General features: G+C 34.9%; 1 protein-coding gene across 2 annotated transcripts in view; it reads left to right on the top strand.

Moving 5' to 3' along the window:
* Positions 1-20400, top strand: part of SLIT2 (slit guidance ligand 2) — a 357802-nt gene that overhangs the window by 220589 nt on the left and 116813 nt on the right. For both annotated transcript variants that reach the window (XM_014838841.3, XM_014838839.3), the window contains exons 6-9: positions 6560-6631; positions 12404-12475; positions 15126-15289; positions 17927-18065. In XM_014838841.3, coding sequence (XP_014694327.1) covers positions 6560-6631; positions 12404-12475; positions 15126-15289; positions 17927-18065 — 447 coding nt within the window. The remainder of the gene's footprint in view (positions 1-6559; positions 6632-12403; positions 12476-15125; positions 15290-17926; positions 18066-20400) is intronic.

The following is a 20400-nucleotide window of genomic DNA, read 5'->3' as shown; positions in this document are numbered from 1 at the left end:
ACATTTCTTGTCATTATTACATATTTATCATAAAAATAAAATCCATTGATATCAAATTTATATTGTAACTTTGAGCACCCCAAGCTCCTTCCCAGAGTGTTTTCTGTAAGCCTGAGGCTAAAGAGACTTTGAAGTGGAGTTTGGTTTCTCACTCAAGGGACCCACTAGCCTTAGTGTTAGATTAAATGCCACAGATCTTCAGTGGGACATAGAACCTTCTAAACAAACCTGTAGAAATGGCTCTCTATTTTATGGATAATGAATGAATTTGAGTTTCATATTATGAGAGCCAGAGCTCCAATTAACATCCAGAATGCTGTCTATAGACATAAGGGACAACCAGTGGTTGTCCGGACAGGTAAATGTAAAATGTATCAGGAACTCAGCAGCGCTGCTATTGAAACCATAGGAACTGTCCATGGTCCTGTAATTTGCCTGGTTTGCATTCACTCTAAAAGCACGCTGAATTATGATAATCTCCAACAACTACAGACAAGTATGCTACCATTAACCTCTCCAACTTTGCATTTTGCCTTATCTTCAGGGTATCTTAGCAGTTTTCCTTCAGTGATGTCATTCTCTTATGTAAAAATGAGTCTATGCAATATATCTTCATAAATACTTTCCAAAATAAAATAAACAAAACACAAGAAAATCGAATTGAGTAGTTGGGAATCCAATTCACATATGTATAAAGTAAGAATTGGCACGATCCTCTTGTGGCTGGCATCTTGTCCTTGATATAGAATATGTCTTTGGGTTTCTTGCTTCCCCAACACTGAACAGCCACATTTTGCTACCTCTGAACAATTGCAATAGGTTGCTAATTGAATTTTGATCTCCAGTTTGTGTTCTCATTAGATAACTTTAACATTGCAGGCCAGATTTGTTTTTGTAATGCATTGTTTTTTATCCCATCACTACCTGGCTTAAAATCATTCAGTTTATTACACACACACACACACACACACACACACACACTCTTTGTTATAGGCACTATGGCAAAGCCCTGGGGACATAGCAGAATACTGTCATAGTTCTACAAGGTCTGAAGAAATATAGACTCTCCCCTGAGAGAGCAATTATTTTTATTGAATGCCATCATATCTTTAGATATTCTGACTAGTCCTAACATTCTGACTTCCACCAAGGCTTCTAGCCCCCTCTGCCACTGAATCTGCATACAAGCTCTTTACTCAAGCCCAAATGACCTCTTCCTTGCAAACATTTACTGTGAACGTTGTAGAGCCTCTGCTCACAAATGTTTTTTGTTTTTGTTTTGTTTTTTTTAGTGAACCTTTCCCCTTGATGGGGAATACCCACTTCTATTTTCTGACTTTCTGGATTCTACCTATTTTTTAAGGATGAAGATTTTTCCTCCCTCACACATGATTACTTCAGTCTATGATAATCTCTTCTTTCTCTGACATTATATAGCATTCTTCATCTGCTGGCTTCTTCCTTGACACTTGGCCATCAGAGATTTAGCCAAAACCCCCATTTGCAGAATGTATAGCTCCTGATCTGTTTCTTTAGCCACTTACGTCTTGAGTGGGGACGTCAGCAATATGTACATTTAAATTTGAATCAAGGTTTCACCAAATATTTGCTACCTACTTTGAATAAGTTATTGAACTTCTGTGAGCCTCATTTTCTCATCTATAAAATCGGAATGGTGATAATACTTACCTTTTCAAGTTACTGTGAGGAATAATAAGATGACATATCTAGAGATCCTGCCATTTGCTATGCATTCAATAAATGTAAGCAATTATTATTGTCAGTTTCATTTTCTACCACCTTTGATTAATTTACGTAGAGTTACCAGAATGTGAAGGTCAACTTAGTTGTCTTTACTCCGTTTTTTCTTCCCATCTCTCTTAGGGCTATGTTTTGCCTCTTCCCAATAAATTAGCAAGTGGGTATAACTTTACACCAAAGATTATTCCAATAAATACTCAGATTCATTATTCTGATGAGAAAAACAAAATGTTGCTTGAAAGATTGCAAAAGGGTTTAATTCTCAAATTACATAAATTATTTTGCATTCCTCAGAATAGTCCTTACCTCGGTTGTTTTCTTCACTAATGTTCAGGTTAACACTGATGTGCTTTTATGCTGAGGTAAACTATATTGTTGCAGAAACTTCTGTCTAGGGTTTTCATTTAGGATCAATTTATATCATTCTTAGGCTCTTTATATGTTATAAAAAATCTTGGATTACTTCTTAAGTAATCGTTGTTAGAATAAGATTTATATATTTAAGCACTCATATTAACTTGAATTTTACATACACAAGGAAAGAAATAGAACGGATCATGCCTGTGTCCTTAACAGCATTTTTTCTTTTTATCCCATTTGATTTATATATTTTATCAGAGTACTTTCCAAACAGCAAAATGTTATTCTCTCATATTGATCCTAATCACTTTGATGTATTTTAAGTCAAAAATAAATTTTTGAAGTTTTCCATTTTACAATAGAAATATGAATATGAAATAATCTTCTAGTAGCTTTAAAAAACTGGAAAACTGGAGCATAGTATAATTTTGTTGAGACATTAACAGACCCTACCTTTCTTTGAGACAATACTAACCATGAAAAATCTTTAATGATTTCTGAGTTAAGTATGTTTTATGGTTTTCTAATTCTTACAAAAAGAAAATCCATTAGTAATAAGATCTTATTACTTGGATCCTGCAGTAAAATAGGAGTTTTCTATAGGTAAGGACAAAACCACCTGAAGTTAATGCAGGCAGGTAGGTTTACATGTTTAATTCAGACACGGTATGGTATCTAAATTTCAAAAAATTAAAAGTGGAATTCTCTGAAATAAAACTTAGGAGTAACAGAATGCAATGTCTCCAGTTATATTTCAAGATGCAAACTAAGCAAATGTTCAATCTTTTGTCATTTAATATGCCTATTTTTAAAATTTATGTTTAGCAGTGTTATGTATTGTCTCTCATACCTAGAATTAATCAAAATCTGAAACTAGGCTACATTATTTTTAGTGTTAAAGAAAATCAGATCAGCTTTACAAATTCTATGTATGTGAGGCACACAGTAACGTCTCTGAATAAAGACACACTCCATTGTCTAAGACTAAATTTACCAGCACTAGTAAAAATTAGACTGGGCAGTCTAGAGTTATTCTAGAGCATGGTAAGAGGAGTAGTTACCCCTAAAAAGAGAATCAGAATGTTAATGCTGTGAAATAGCTTGAAGATTATCTAGTCTTTTTAACATCATCTTTTTCATGAAATTAATAATAAAGCAGTAGCTTCAAAACATACACTTACAAACTGGGACAGTGAAGGATCAGATGGAGAGGGGATTTGGAATTTGAGCAGAAGCAGAGGGGAGGAGTGGAGGTAGGAAATAAGGCGGAGAAGGTACAAAAGTCTATGCTAGGATACATCGGCTGAAGGTCTGAAAGAAACAGCCGATGGTACTATTTATACCATTCTTTCTCTCCAGAAAATAAGAAAAGTGCTAGCTTGCTTCTCCCTGGCAAGTGACCCCTGTGCCAGAAAAGGATCCTAAAGTTGTCCCTAATGTACCTGCGCTTATCAACCAGAGATCAACAAATTTACCCTATATCTGGCTGAATCCTTGTAACGTTACTTTTTGGAGAGTGGAAAAAAGTAACTCTTCCTCTTGATTCCTTAATTCAGAATAATTTCATGGCACAATTAGAAATCACATCTAAACAAGGTCAGCCTGTCACTAAATGCTTGGCTGAGAACAGATCTTTCCCTGTTTACAGAAAGCAGAAGTGCCCAGGGTTTGAAAGGTAGTGGGGAAGGAAGTGAGCAGGGTGAGAGAAACAAGGTGCAGAAAAATCGTCCAGAAACCCTGAAATAAATTACGCTTATGCGTAGTTTTGACACTGTTTATCTTGAACCATATGCAGACAAGTGGAGTTTTGTGCAGAGAAATTTTCTCATGAGCAGTCACATGGGCACAACACTTTCCATAAACATTCCTTTGAATATAACAAAATCCACCAATTGATGAAAAAATTATTCATTATGATTTTGATGGTCCTTTTATGTGAGTAACTTTTCATAAAATATCTTCATTCTTAGAAGATATGTGGACTGAGATATGATGGCATTTGGAAAACTTTTAAGAAAACTTTGGTCCTATGAGAGCAAATTAGTCTTAATGTTTTTGCACCAAAAAGGACTTAGATTACTGTTAAGAATCAGAAGCTTGTAATCACAAGCAATGTTAAAGAGGGGTAAAATTACCAAAGTTTCCAGCAGAGTCTCGACTTCTGGTGGTATAGGGAAAGTAATCTGCCTTTCAGTCCTTGTAGGACAAGATTTGCTTGAGTGCTTTCTGGCATGCTGGGGCTTCGCCTTTGTGTATGGTATGCATGATTTAAAAGAAGCTGTGTCAGCACTGATTTATACATTGACAGCTAAGGATAATAAGATATGGGCAAACATACAGCTCACCCTTTTACAGATTAACCTGGAGACTGCATTAGGCAAATTTGATAGCATTAAAAGATTTTGCCAATTTGTCTGGAAACAATTTCTCTTTTGTAGTATGTCAAGGGTAACACTTCATGCCATTGTACTAATTTAAATGGCTTTGATAAATTGTTCAAGAGGTTAGAGAATAGTAGTGTAGATATATATTTAGCACTTTAAAATAAAAAGGCTATTAACTTAATTGTTAAATGAATTTAATCCGTAAAAATCAAAAGTGCTCAAGAATGTAAGTGTTTTCTTGGAACCTCAGCAGCCGTATTACATCATGAGGCTTTAAAAGTCTTCTTAGAAAATAAAATTATACTTCTGTATTACTTCCTAATAAGTGGAAATGCTTTGGGCTATTATAGTAGCACGGCTGGTAGCTATTATTTGGGGAAAACCTTAGTTTATAAAAGCAATAAAATTGTATCTTCTCCAGAGTTTGCCTTTTTGTGTATTGTATGTCCTAAATTGTACCATTTGCATGACATCAGGTAGTCTCCCGTGTTATTGTGTCCCCTAGAGACCTTCTTAAAAATGAGATGCATATTTCATGAGATATTCTCTATGTACATAATTTCTAAAGTAAGGAATTTGAAGAGGCCCCTCTGAAAGTCACTGGATTAAATCATTGCACCTTTATTCAGGAGTCTTGTGAGAGAAACAACTGTTATGGGCATGTTTAAACAGTTCTTTAAGAGCAGACCTCAAATATGAATTAGCCCTTTTAGTGAATTCCGAACTTGAAACAAGGAGGAGCTCCATTTGTATTATGATCATAGTCTTACCGTGTATGTCTGCCTTCCCTCCCAATGCATGCAGAGCTGACAGCTCACCTGACTATGTCATCGAACATTTTGTTTTGATCTCAAGTGAAGCATTAAAATACTTTTTCTTTATTGGCAGAATAATATTGCTAAGCATCAATCTACTAGTTTAAACAACAACTGCTTCTTTGTAAAAATAGGAAGAAAGAAAGGATAGGACAGAGAGGATATAGGATTTATTACTTAGCTGTTCATTTCAACCAGATGAATTCCTTTGTATGAATAAGGAAATTTTAATTCCAAAAACAAGTGACAGGAAAAAGCAGACTTAACCAAATTTGGAGCAGCCTTTTCTTTTCATCTTTGAATTTTAACAAATGAGTACTTAAGCTACAGAAGAAGATTCATCTGTTTGAATTTTGTATTATGTAGAAGGAACTGATACGGCTTTTAAACTTTTTACCGTTGATATGTGTAGTATTTTAACAATGTTGCTGCCGTATATGTGTCTTAGTTTTTGGGGCTGAAATTAGCATCTTTGAGAGAAGTAAGAATTTTTTATTAATTTCTTAATAGTTTTAAAAACTTATTTTCTGGAGAGTGGTATAATTCGGGAAGTTCCTTAACTGAAAAGTATGCCGTATTTACAGTATAGAGAATTCGCATATAATGATAAACAATGCAAATTATAAGAATAGTGAAGTTTAATAGAGAACAACTGCTAGTTTTCTAAAGTGTATTCCTGGTTGAAATTAGCAGGGAAATATATGGCACCTCATTTCTCTTTCTTGATTTGGAGTTCTCGAAGGAAAACTGCTTTTAAAAGAAGAAAACCTAAAAGTAGTCTTGCTCTTGCTTGCCAAGGATACTGAAATTAACATGCAGCTGGGCTTCTCTGATAAATGGATTCTGTTAGGTCACTGAGGGGTGCATGTGACATTAAGTGATTTACAGTCCTTTACCTTAATGAAATTGTTTCAGCAAGATGACGCTGAAAGCTCTTAATGGATAGCTTTTCTTGATGTAATGAAATTGCATTCCTATGGCATTTAATATAAGGTGCAGTTATTATTTACTGGAGCTTTCCAAGGGCTGCTATTTGCACAGACAGTTCAGAACAAAAAGAGATTTCAGTGGCGGCACTGAGGCCAGAATGGCTTGTGACATTCTTAAGGAGATGAGTGTGTTCGTGAAAGCATTTCAGTTAGTGCAGCCAGGACTCCGTAGACCCTTCAGGAGACTTCCTTTCACCTAACCCTGCTAGTCTTCAGCTTTTTACATATATTCTTTTAATCTATTTAACAGGCAACTGGATTACAACCAGATCAGCTGTATTGAAGATGGGGCATTTAGGGCTCTCCGGGACCTGGAAGTGCTGTAAGTACTGCTTATTTCTCTTACTCTTTAACGGGAGCTTTGTGTCTGGGGAGTGCTGATGTGGAAGCTTATCTACTTGCTTAAAACCTTGTGTCAAAATGGTCTCCTAAAGAGATGCCTTAAATAACTCATGGTGAATACAGAAAAGAGTCGAAATGTGTGATTGTGCAAAACCTTGCATATCCTATCTGTATGTTTAGGTAAAATTGTCTGGGAAGGACACTCACACATTCACACTTATTGTCTTTTAAGTGTTTCTCCTTATAGTAAAATATTCTCACTCACAGGATTTGTAAGAATTCTCAAAATTGCTAAGTATTAAGACATCAGTTGTATAGGAAAAATTACAACAAAAAATAAACGTTGGTAGCTGATATATTGGTATATTTTGTGGTTGCTATGCAATGTAAAGACGTTTTCTCATTTTAAAATGTCATTTTTAACTAGACAATATCATCTTTGTAAGATTATTTGAAATCTACTTTCTAATATTAATATACCACCCATTAGGTCCCTTTCAAAGTCTTCGTTACTGACTTTGTAAAGCACAACACACAGATTTGAATTATAATTGGCATCCTCTGTCTTTCCTTGCTGGATAGATATGGCTGACAAAATTGGTTAGAGGCAAGTGAGTAATCTCTACAGACCTTTGAAATAGTAAAATAATTTTAATGAAATTGTTAATTATATTGAAAATAATTTTAGTGAAAACAAGAGTTACTAAAACGGTTTAAGCCACCTCTACTCTTCTGGAATCTTTTTCCAAAGATTCACATCTCTAGCTTTTTCGGTATACTTGCAAATTTCTCCCCAAAATAAAATATTTTTCTATGCCGTAATTCATCCCTGACTCAATTATTCAGAAATCCAAAATTGAATTAAATTATGAAGAAGTTTTGAATATTTAATCTATGTGTTAAAAGTTATCCAGGAATCATGAAATCCTCCTGAAAAAAGACTCTATTGCTTTGTAAATTGAATTTGAGGAGCAGAATGTAATTCTGACAAATGTTTAATGTGTCAACTAGAATGGCTTATGTTAGCATTATTTTCTATATTGTTTTGGTTTTAGTTGTGAGTAAATGAATAGAATTTCTAGCTGTGTCATGTGCTTCTAAGTTATTAATTATTTTTAAAGACTTACTTAAGAATGAGTTGATTGAGACAAATTGTGTTGTAAGAATATATACTGTTCTCCAACCACAAAAGAGATACTTTGTTTCTGTGGATAACTGTCCTTTTCTATAGGAAAAACATTCAAAGTGCTTATCATACACTTTGTAGTTATAAGGCCACTTTTTCAATTGTGTTCCAGAGCCATTTTTAATGTACAAAGCACATGGATGCTATTTCAGAGTCCGGATAACTGTGATTTCAGATAGTAGTCTGATGTCAAAACCGTAGTCAATGTCACTAAACTTTGTCTAGGAAGAGACTACCACAGGTGTTATTTAATTGAATAGAGCTGATCAAGCCAAAATATTTTGTTACTTAGTCATTGCTCCTAACTAGGAATATGAATGATGCCAATCTTTTTATGGAAAATTTGATGAATATTTTGGATGAATTAAAATCCCACAAAGTAGTTTGTTACTAAAATAAAAGAGCTTAAATACTTACTAGACATGGAATCATTCATATATATAATATATTGTGAACTCTTTCCCTCTGTAGAGAGACAGAAAGAGTACTCTGTCTATACATTGAGTGCCTGCTGTGTGCCAAGCACTGTGCTATGCATTGAAAACCCTTTACCCACAAATATAAGAACTATTCATTTGCTTATATGTTCTAAACTATCTTTGTTTTTAGAAGCAGTAAGTTCATGGAAACACAATCACCTCAAACTTTGCTTGTCATGTTATCAGAATATCTAAAATGTGACTTTAGCAAGACCCACTACCATGAAACACACCAAAGAGTGATAAAGGTTTTATAGTTCATCAAATTAAAATCAAAATCCAAAATATTGGAAACTCTTTTTAGGAGCTTATATATGTCTCAAAGAGATGCATAACGGTCAGAATCTGTTGTCTAAAAAAATAATTAAAATTAGCACATAATATAAGAAAATGTAAGTTTCTTTCAAAATCTTTTAAATACTTGATATTAGAATTTCATAAAGTCAAGCAGATGGTCTTTTAATGTATGTTAATTTTTAAAATCCTCATCATTCATACAACCTGTCGAGAAAGAATTGATAAAGAATTTAAGGCAAAATTGGATAAAGTACTGAAAAAACTGGAATTTCTTAAGCCCAAATTTCTTGTCAGGTAAACCAGAAGTTTGCCTATTATAAACATTTAGTCGGGGGCTTTTTTTTTTAGAGTAACCCTCAGAAACGTTCCAGAATGCAAGTTGTCAGTTTTGCATATTTTTGCCATCCCTTACTCTTTAGTGTATATCTTCTTCTTATGTGGAAATAATGAAGGATTAATTAATTTGCACTTCACCTTAAATTTCAGATTCCCAATGCTTCAGATTGTTTTAAATTTTAATTCCATGAACCATTTGTGAATGTATGAATACACTGAGGCCAAACTGGAGAAGATGGGAGTGATCAGCCTGGGCCATTGATGAAAATTTGTTAGATTAGGATATATATTAAGGTAGAGAAAGTGAATAAAGTTCAAGAAGGAAAAGTCAAGCCAGGTGAAAGCAAGGAGGCAGTTTATCTCTTATATATTCATGGCCTTATTGTGGAATTCTGGTTAGTAGGATTTAGACTGTTTATTTTCTTAATATGAAGATATCATCTCAAAAATAACATTGGTAATTAAACCGAGATCAGTGTTTTCTTTTGCTTTGGATGCTAGATTGAGAAATGAAATATATTCCTTGAGTTGCTAGTCTTATGTTTTCTTTTTCCTTTTCCATAGAATGGGCATAATTTAATTGAATTGAAACATAGGGATTCATATCCATTAAATATCAGACTCTCTGATAAATCCTACGCTTGACGCTAAGGCAATAAGAAAGAATAAATCAAGATCTAAGTTCGAGAGGGCCTACCTGATTGCCAAGACTAACGTTTAATATTTACACCCCAAAATATCTTTTGTATAAGAATATGTTCTCACCACAAAGAGAAAATCTTGAGGTTGAACATAGAAATAGACTTTCATGTAGGAAAAAATGTTCACAAATAAAGAAGTACAATATATAAATTTACATTTTTTCAGAATAGGAGTTGATTGCGACCATAGCATATACATGACATCATACCTAATTAACATTTACATTTATTGTTAGTTTTAAAATAATTTCATTTCATTGGTTCCACATATTGTTCAGTTACCAGGTATCAGTATCAGTATTGCTTTGCCAGCATCAATACCGAATAAAAATGCCAACATAATTTATTTCTTTAATTGCATTATGTGAATTCACATTTTGAGAAAAGTTTTCAAATTGATAGCCACTGGCTTCAGCATTCAATGAAAACTCTCTTTTATGTGGAATTGTAAGAAACTATGGTTCAAAATTAATGCATGTCTGCTGAGTGTGAATTACTTAAAAAAAAATGTTATCCCCAAAGTCATATTTCAATATGCTATGTACTCTGAAGATTTTAGCCATATAAAGTCAGCATAAATTTTGAGAGTGGGAAAAGGGATCATTTGAAAGCAAATCCCTTTGAGAAGTAAAACCTTTTAGTTCAAACATCAGGGTGTATTTTAATGGCATTTGAAAAAAATCACTTGAGTATGGGAAAATGCTACAAGCTTCTGGATAATATGAGTCAACCAATTCAATGCTTTATAGGTCTTCCATAAAGTGGGGGTTTTTTCTATGTGACTTAATCCAAATCGCTTGGATTAGTTCTTATGTCATTCAATACATTTCAAAACTGGATAGTAAAGAGAGTCAATGGGTGTTCTATATCTGTAGCTGTTGTTCCCTACTTTACTGAAAAGTTTAACCTAATCCCTCAAACCCTGAACACCCCATATCCCGCCATTGACAACCGCAGTCCCCAGCTGGCCTAATGGCAAATATATCTTGCTTAGCCCAAATAGATTTGGCCCATGGACTGTTTGAAATATTTGAGTTAGCTGTCAGTATTTAAAACTTAGGGGGCCAGCCTGGTCGGGTAGTGGTTAAGTTCGTGCACTCTGCATTGGTGGCCTCAGATTCACGGGTTTGGATCCCGAGTACAGACCTACATGCCATTCATGAAGCTATGCTGTGGTGACACCTCACATACAAAATAGAGGAAGATTGGCAACAGATATTTGCTCAGGGGCAATCTTCCTCACCAAAAAAAATGAAAAGAAAAATTAGCAAATTAGGAGGACTGATCTAAAATTTTCCATTTCTAGCTTCTCTTGAGAAAATCACAGTGTTTGGCAGCCTTCCATTACAGCACAGCAACAGTCCATTAGAGCTGAATATTAGCTGCTACAACAGAGAATATCGTTGCTAGATTGCCATAGTCCCCCTGGTCCCAGCTGTCTGTCTGCTCTTCTCCATCTCTCTTCCCCATTGTGTTTCTTTACATGCAGTCTGCTTCTCTCATGTGTCTTCCCTGCATGGCCTCTGGAGTCAAGTGAATTTGCAACCTCTAATTCAAACCCTTCTCCAGTATCAAACTTCATCCACCTGGGCCATTGATCCCATCTTTCTTGCTGCCTTCAGCTTTGTGCTGTTGAGTCACCACCCCACTGTATCTTCTAGATGCTGGAGTCATTTTCCATCTCCAAACTGTACTCACACACTCCTGGGACCACTGTCTCCCTGCTTTCTCATCACAACCAGACTTCTCTGAAGGGAGGAAAAAACAAAATCTCTCTTCTTAATCTTATTAACTCCAAGTTTTTGTAATCCATGTAATTCACCTCCCCAGTTGGACTATATGCTATTTTGGGACAGATTTTATGCTTGATTTATTAATGTTCCATGTTGCCATAAAAATAAGAGCCATTCCGGAAATATTCGATGAATGAATAAATAGTAGAAGTAGTAGAAATAGTAATAATAATACAACTAACAATGCTTGTGGTAGGAGGAACAGTAAGAAAATTTGAATTTGGCAAGAATTATACTTATTTTTACTATATCTCCCTTGACCACCCATCTTCCTGACTTTACCTTCAAGAAACCATGATCACGACCACGCAGCACTAAACAAAGGGCAGGATATGCGGCTGCAACTAAAACCTGTTAGAAATATTAAGCTTTCAATATACTGCTACAGCATGTCACTTCATCCCCACCCAATGCCAGTACCAAATATAGATATCAGCCTTATTACTCAACTTTCAGCAGCGGCTGACATCCACAGTAAAGAACGTTAGAGGACTCTCTTCCAGGACCTGGCAGAACTGATTCTGTGCTACTATTATGAGATTTCAGTTGGAGAATTCAAATATGTTCATTTCCTCATGGACACTAATTCCACATCGTGCCCCTCCAAGGAAATGTAACTTCTTGATTTTTCTAACTGTGACTGTCTCATGTTCATTCCTTAACCAATATCATAAGTAAGCATTCATGCATGCACGTGGTACATAAAGCACCGTGTAAATAGTCAAAGATACTATGGCTAAAGCCATAAATTTGTAATAAATATTTGATGAATGCCTAGTAAAGTGTTAAAGTATAAAATTTATTTAACATCTTGTGTATAATGTAGTGCATTCTCTATGCCATCTCTGCCAGGTAGTTGTCCTGCCTAAACATAATCATGAAACGTTTTCTCTGTATTAATATATCGAATGATCAATAAACCTTCAGATCTAAAATTCCTAACTTTTTTTTATTCTACAGCACTCTCAACAATAACAATATTACCAGACTTTCTGTGGCGAGTTTCAACCATATGCCTAAACTTAGGACTTTGTAAGTAGTCACATATATAAAGGTCAACATAATCAACTGAAAGATCGCCTTAAGTACTACTGTTAGTAAGCAAAGAATAGACTGCTAGTTCATTATAGGGTAGACAAAGAGAACATTTTTTTAAAAGTTCCAGATAAGATATTTGGGCAAACAAACTATTATTCTGAAAACTTGAAAGCTTTCTTTTAAATGATATGCGTTATGAGAAGTTTGGGAGGGGAGACATTTACTTTGAGCTATTGTGGAGGTCACATTTCATTAAGAAATGGAAGACTCCTTGATTGGCTGTCAGAAATGATAAATGGTAAATCTTTATGATTTTATTACTGTACAGCAAGCAGACCTAATAAAGCCAAACTGGCTCTCCAACATTCTTTGTAACGTAAAATTACAGCATCACCCTCTAGTGCTTCTATAATTAAGATTGTGTCAGCATTTATATTTAAAAATATCTTTTCAGGGCTTACAGATGAACATTAAAATATTTTAGGTGAAGAAAAATGGTCCTCTAATAAAGCATTTGCTACAGCTATTTTTTTCTCTTAGAGAATAATTAAGCCTTAAAGTCTAGAGTGGGGGTATTTAGTTAAAGCATTTTCAGAGATAAGTCTCATTTAAACTGCGTTTCAGAATCACCTTGACCTAAAAAATATATTATATACAACATGTGAGAAATGGTGGGAAACATAACCTAAGCATTGAAGTTTTTGAAAAAATATGTTTTTAAGTGGGGTAAATGTATTTTGATTGGATTTTCAAAATATTTTTCATTTTACAATAGCTTATAACTGGAAACATATTACGTTTATTTTCACTCTTTAATAAAAAAATCAGTTGAATTGCCAGCATTTTAATGATTTAGGTAAAACCAATATTAATGTCATTTTTCTCACTAAAATGTAGCTCTGTGTGCAATAACATATCATTATAATTTCCTTGGAATATGATTTACCAAAATAAAATAATTCTAAAAGTATGCAAATATAACCAAATTTTATTTTCTTGGGGCTATCAGATTGAGACTAATCTAGCCAAACTAAGAGCCCAGTTCACTCAAACTATGTTTGATGAAAATGGTTTCTCATTAACTCTAGCTAATTTTTTAAAAACAAATTGATCAAGCTTTCAATCTTTGCAAAACTAAAGCCACTGAGACTGTAAAAACATCCATCTACATTTTTTATATTGTCTTATTTTCTTGTAGAAATCCACTACAATTTGTCTTATTAATCAGGTTTTTAAATTTTTATGCTATTTTCTCTTTTCAAATTCATGCGCACCTAATTGAATGGTTGTAATGTACTTGATTTAGATGGAAATATTTAGAGAACAATGATGTGTAATGTGCTACGTGGCTTCCAAAGGATCCCACTCTGACTTCTAAGCAAACTGAGCCAGAGGTCACCCAGCTTTCCCAAAATGTAGCTTTTTGTTCTGTGGCATGCTGTCTAGTTTTGATGCAAGACAGTCTGTTCCCTATCTACAGGTTCAAGGAGAATGTTAAATAGTTATCTAACTTTAAATTCCCTTGCTTTGGTTGTTTCATTATTCTATATTATCATTGCTACTTAAAAATTCCATTTTTATGGTCCAATTATCTTTCTGGACTGAGTTCCATGTTTTAATATCCATTACTGTTATTGGGTTAGAATTGAGCACATCAGCTAAAAAGGACTGAAGTGGCGTTACCGTGTCATAGACAATTCTGGGAATGATGCTTTGATTTATAGCTTTGGATGTCCTTTTCTTTAGTTTGAGAAAACATAAAAGCCAGTTTGAAATCATTTACCTAATTTAGTGGATACATTTGTCTGATATTTTATTAATGGAAAAATGCTATTTGCCACTTGGAAGGGATCCATTCTCTGGTGTGGATCCCTGCCAACAGAGAGGGACTCACTTCATTCCTTCGCTCCAAGCCATTTGTGTCTTTTAATTTCAGTTCCTGCTCTTTGAGAATAGGTCCCCAAGAGCCAAAAGCAGCTAGTCCCCTTTTCTGATGTTAAACGAAAAGAAGGAAATCAGAAGAGGCACGTGAAAGAAGTGTTTTATATTGAATTACTATTCTGTCTTGTTCAGCAAAAAATGAAAATGACCTGCTAAAAAGGTTTTGCAAGCAGTTTCTACAGAGGCTAGTAATAGCGAGAGTGATAATTAAAACTGGGAGTCTCAACTTTCATTAACCTTCCCTTTCCCCCCTCCTCCACCGTACCCCACTGAAAAGTGCTCTGAGCACGTTGAAGGTAGGCGAGGCTAAGCTATGATGTTCTGTAGGTTAGATGTATTAAATGCATTTTCAACTTATGATATTTTCCATTTACAATCGGCGGTCAGTATGTCGGACTGCAGAGCAGTTTGCCTTGGACTTACTTGTTTCTCTCTACTGTTTTAAATGAACGTGGACAAAAGATTTTTATGATCATGTTCAAGCTTCTGTAGCTTTGCTCAGCTCAGAGATAAATGAAGAGAGACTTGCTTCTGTGGTTATAAACTGGTTTAATTTTTAGAAAAGTAAGTAGGTTGGTACTTGCTAACCTTTATCTACTTCTACGTTAAGAAATATCGTTATATATTATGATCAATGAATCCTCCAAGTTTTGAAATAACTATTTTCTGTTTTCGTGCTTTAAACCTCTTTCCCCTCATTTAGTCGACTCCACTCGAACAACCTGTATTGTGACTGCCACCTAGCCTGGCTCTCTGACTGGCTGCGCCAAAGGCCTCGTGTGGGCCTCTATACTCAGTGTATGGGCCCATCCCACCTGAGGGGCCATAATGTAGCTGAGGTTCAAAAACGAGAATTTGTCTGCAGCGGTAAGGGAAGAAGTACCTTTACATTGTCATATTCTTGTATGCTTTTAAGTAACAGAACTGTGAAGAGTGCATGCTTTAAAGGTTTCACTGTTGCTCACTAACGTGTGCTATTATGCACTAATCATTCTATGGAAATCCTCTTTTTAGTGATGATAATAACATGTTCTAAGACATTTGCACATGGTTTGCAATTACTGATTACTTGTACCTAAATTATTATGAAAAATTTTCCATTTTTCACTCCAGGAGAAATATGGAAAATTCTTAGATTATAGTTCTACTTGCTACTCATTATTTTCCCTGTAAATAATAAATTATAGCTACTTTTATATTAACAATTGAAAAATGATTAACTAATCCTGGATCCCTGCTGTGAAATTCAAAAAAGTACATCAACTATGGTTGCAGAGTGACAAAGTACTTTTTGTGTATACATATATACTAATGCTTCAATTCTACTTAAAACAGATCAATGACTAGCTTTAGTAACAAAAATACAACATGAGCTATGCAAAATAAGTATTTCACCTATTATTTACCTCATTTCAGCTTCCTCATAACAGCTATAGAGAAATGTAATATTATCTCTATATTAGAGATTAAATTGTTGAGAAAAGAAGATGCTAAGTAACCTTGTCCAAGGTTATATAGTTGAGTCCAAGGATCACAATCTAGGCAGTCTCATTTCCAGTCCATGTATATATACATATATATATATATATATATATATATACATATACAGAAAGTCCCTGACTTAATGATGGTTCAACTTAGGACTTTTAGACATCACGATCATGCAAAAATGGTATGCGTTCAATAGGGACCAATACTTCAAATTTTGAATTTTCATCTTTTCCTAGGGTAGCAATATGTAATATGACAGTGTCTTGTGATACTGGGTAATGGCAGCAAGTGGCAGCTCCCAGTCAGCCACACGTTCGTGAGAGTAAACAACGGATACACTTACAACTATTCTATACCGTATGACCGTTCTGTTTTTCACTTTCAGTACGGTACTCAATAAATCACATGAGATATTCAACACTTCACTATAAAATGGGCTTTGTGTTAGATGTTTTGCCCAAGTGTAGGCTAGTGTAAGTGTTCTGAGCACGTTTGGGGGAAGCTAGGCTAAGCTATGATGTGTGGTAGGTTAGGTGTATTAAATGCATTTTCAACTTATAATCTTTTCAATTTATGACGAGTTTATCAGAACGCAACCCCATCATAAGTTGAAGATCTGTGTATGTATATATATATGTTTATTTATTTATAAAATTATATGTTAATATTGATCTATATTAACATAATTTATTTTATAAATATCAGGCTGGTTCTGCTTCAGAAGTTTCTGCTCAAAATACAGTAAAACAAATTTTTAAAATATATGTAATGCATCGTAAATAGTTAACAGTTTGTTAAAGGAGGAAAGAGAAGACGTGCTAGTACAGGATCTTATTTTATTGTTATCTTTTCGACTTTTTTGTGTGTTTTTTCACACTTTTTATAACCCGAACAAAATTTTCTTATAATGTCATGGGATGTTCTCAATAGGTCTGATTGCTTTTTTAAAAATTAAATAATGGAATGACTAACAGTTCGTTACTAACCACTTTTTTCTTTCTTCACTTTTTCCTTCCTGTTTTCTAGATGAGGAAGAAGGCAAGTTCACGTTTCTTTTTTAGACTGAGACTATTTTTGTAAAGTTTGAGAGCTTGTTGAGAGGGACTGGGTTAGTAACAAGCCTACAGCCTCTTCCTGGCGCGTCACCACCCCTGGGCCCTTCCCCTGCGGGTCAGAGAGGGCTGTCCCTGCTCCAGTAACCAAGGGTTTGCAGATGCCCATTTGGTACAACACAACTGGCATTCTGTTGTTCATCATTTGAACAGTAAAATCTCATTTCAAAATAGTTTTGTTGCCAAATACAGAGTAATAAAAATATATACCTGCAGGTAACTACTTAGGCTAAAATTTTAAGCCATGAAAAGCCAAAAGAGAATAATATAGATTGACAATTACAGAATGACATGAAGCAAATTATTATAACTTTAGAGAAAGTGGTAATTTTGACCCCATCAAAATAAGACACCAAACTTAGCATAATCTGATTCTTCCCCACATTTGTTGGTGCGTGATTACTTATTTAGAATCAACAGTTATGTCTACCAAGATGGAAAGTTACTGTTCTTTCTTTTTTTGTGGTAAAGTAGGTTAAGCTACTTAAGTTCAATAAAGACAAAGCTGTGTCTAAGCTTATTAGAAATGAAATATAGATTAGTCTGACATTGCTGCTTTTTTTGGAACTCGGAATAGTTTTGAATGAAATTCTAGTTTTGAATCTGAATTTAGCCTTTTGCGCAATTATCTTAAAAATTACTATTTTTATAATTAGTTTTAAAAATCTCATTTACTTCATCTGGGTATTGACCCAAAAGTGTAAATGCATGCTTGCTAAAATATATTCTAGAAATGTGGGATCATTTTATGATCAGATGTTTAGAGAAATGTATTTCTGTTAACTATTCTGTTAATGTATTTCTGTACATTCTGTTCAATGTATTTCTGAGCTAAGCATGCGTGTTTCACAGTGATGAAATTCAGGAGGAAGAACATAATTGCTGTTTGTTTCTGTTTCAGGTCACCAGTCATTTATGGCTCCTTCTTGCAGCGTTTTGCACTGCCCAGCTGCTTGTACCTGTAGCAACAATATCGTAGACTGTCGTGGGAAAGGTCTCACTGAGATCCCCACGAATCTGCCCGAGACCATCACAGAAATGTATGTGCCCTGAAATTCCCTCCTACCCCTCCACCTCCCAGGGACCCTAACCATGACTTTCCTTAGGAGATTCTGAGTTTATCAAAGGCAAATCTGGTCGATTAGCTTAGACAAATGTCCCTTTCAGAATTGTATTGACCCTTACTCGGTCTAATTAAATACCTTGTTGAATGGCTAGGATTTTTTTTAGCACAGGTAGAATTAAAAGGAATGCATTTTAAGGATAAGTAGTACTTTCTCTTCCCTGGAGAAGGCGTTATTGGGCTGGTTAGGAAAAATAAGGATGGTTATACCTCGTCTGACTGTTTGGGTCTGTAGAGCTGCTCTTGTCCATTTCTAACTTGGAGCTGGGGAAAACAGAAGAAGGATGGAGCTGGAGGAATGAATCACAGAAACAATCTAACTTGATGATGTTCTCCCTCTTCAAGAGCTCACATTTTAAAATGCAGTTTCACTTTTTGTTTGAACTGTTGTATGGTCTACCACAAAGTATAAAAACAGATAATATTACAAAGTCAAAATATATTTTTAAATTAGTGAACATTTTAACCGATTTGAGCCAATGACTGACTACCTCCATCAAAAGTTAAATTCTCTTGACAGACTATTTCCTACTTATTTTGTACGCAGCCACTGTGTGCATTTTTATGTCCTTGCCAAGCAGAAGTCATGTGGATAAAACAAGGTCACATACGATGTGAAAGGGACTGCTAGTACCATCTTGGCAAGTAAGCATTAGGGAGAATCTTTACCTGAATATCCATTATCTAAGAAAGCACCTCTTAACCACCCAGCCTATCATATTATTGTTTTTGAGGCCAATTCTTATTTTTCATTAAGTAAATAGTTTTGGATATTTTTTGGTTGAAATAATAAAATAGGACCAATTTCTTGTGACAGGGCTACACAGTAGGTACAAAACTATTATTTTCAAAAACTTTTTTTTCCAATTAACTGCTCTAATTTACTTATATGAGAATAACCTTAATTCACAAGACCCACTAACATTTTAAAGTATCAAATGTATCCTTAAAAGAGTGCTTGGGAGCCGGCCCCGTGGCCTAGTGGTTAAAATTCTGCTTGCTCCACTTTGGTAGCCCAGGTTCACGGGTTTGGATCCCAGGTGCAGACCTACTTCACTCATCAGCCATGCTGTGGCAGTGACCCACATACAAAGTAGAGGAAGACTGGCTCAGATATTAGCTCAGGGCCTGTCTTCCTTAAGCAAAAAAAAAAAAAAAAAAAACAGGAGGATTGACAACAGATGTTGTTAGCTCAAGTCAAATCTTCCTCACCAAAAAAAAAGTGTGCTTAGAGCTCTGCAGTGTAAGACATGGTCCTCTTTAGGGAGTCTAGAATCTGTAGAGCTTTGACACAGACATGGATAAATGTATGTACATAATAATATTATTCTCATCAAATTTTTATTTGGTGGAACACTACTTTGCCCACAGAAGACATTTGTCAGTATTTTTTAGCTGAACCTTGAATGAAGAAGAACATATGGTTTGAGAAGAGACAGGTGACATTGCAAAAGAGAGAAACATCAGGAGCAAATGGCAGAGGTGGCAGTAAGCATCATCTTTCAGAGATTGCACAATTGAACCGAATTAGATTACTAGGTGTATGTTGAGGCATCATGTAAAATTATGCCCCCAAAAAGATATCTCCACATAATTTTAAAGCCACAAATTATTGAAAGACTTTCATTTTCATCAGAAGATGTCATATATGATGAACTAAATAGCAGAAAGATGTGGTAAGTTTTCAAATAGGGGAGTAGTATAGTCATCTATCCAGGCACAAGCATTTATTCCATAAACTCTATGTGGAGGCAGATGAATTCTCTAGAGACTGTCTGTCAAGTGACTAGAAAATTTGGCATGAAAATTAAAAGCTGAAAAGAGGTACAAAGTAGAAAACGTTATAAGAGAGGAACAAATAAAGCTCAAAGTATTTATTACAGAGGGTGTAAAGTGAAGGGCAAGTTACAGTGGTTAACTAGAGACAGCAAGCTTTAGTTAGAACCACAGATCTACCTACTATTTACTATCTGTGAGACCATGGGCAAGATACTTATCCTCTATGGGACTGTCTCATTATGGAAACTAAGGGTTGTTGTCAGTTTGAAATGAAATAATTAACACATGTAGAGCTTTATGTGCTTGAGATGTAGTAATTATTCAATAAATGATACCTCGATTGTTGAAGCTTTCATCTAGGAGGTAACACATGAGGTGGGCCTTGAGAGATAGCTAGTGAATGGAAATGCAGAGATGAGAAAAGAGCTTTCAAAATTAATGAACATCATGAGTGTAGGCAATAAGAATGGAAA

This window comes from Equus asinus, chromosome 3 (assembly GCF_041296235.1).
Source record: "Equus asinus isolate D_3611 breed Donkey chromosome 3, EquAss-T2T_v2, whole genome shotgun sequence".
Lineage (NCBI taxonomy): Eukaryota > Metazoa > Chordata > Mammalia > Perissodactyla > Equidae > Equus > Equus asinus.
Note: the sequence above shows the minus strand (reverse complement) of the source record. Positions and strands in the feature narration are given on the sequence as shown.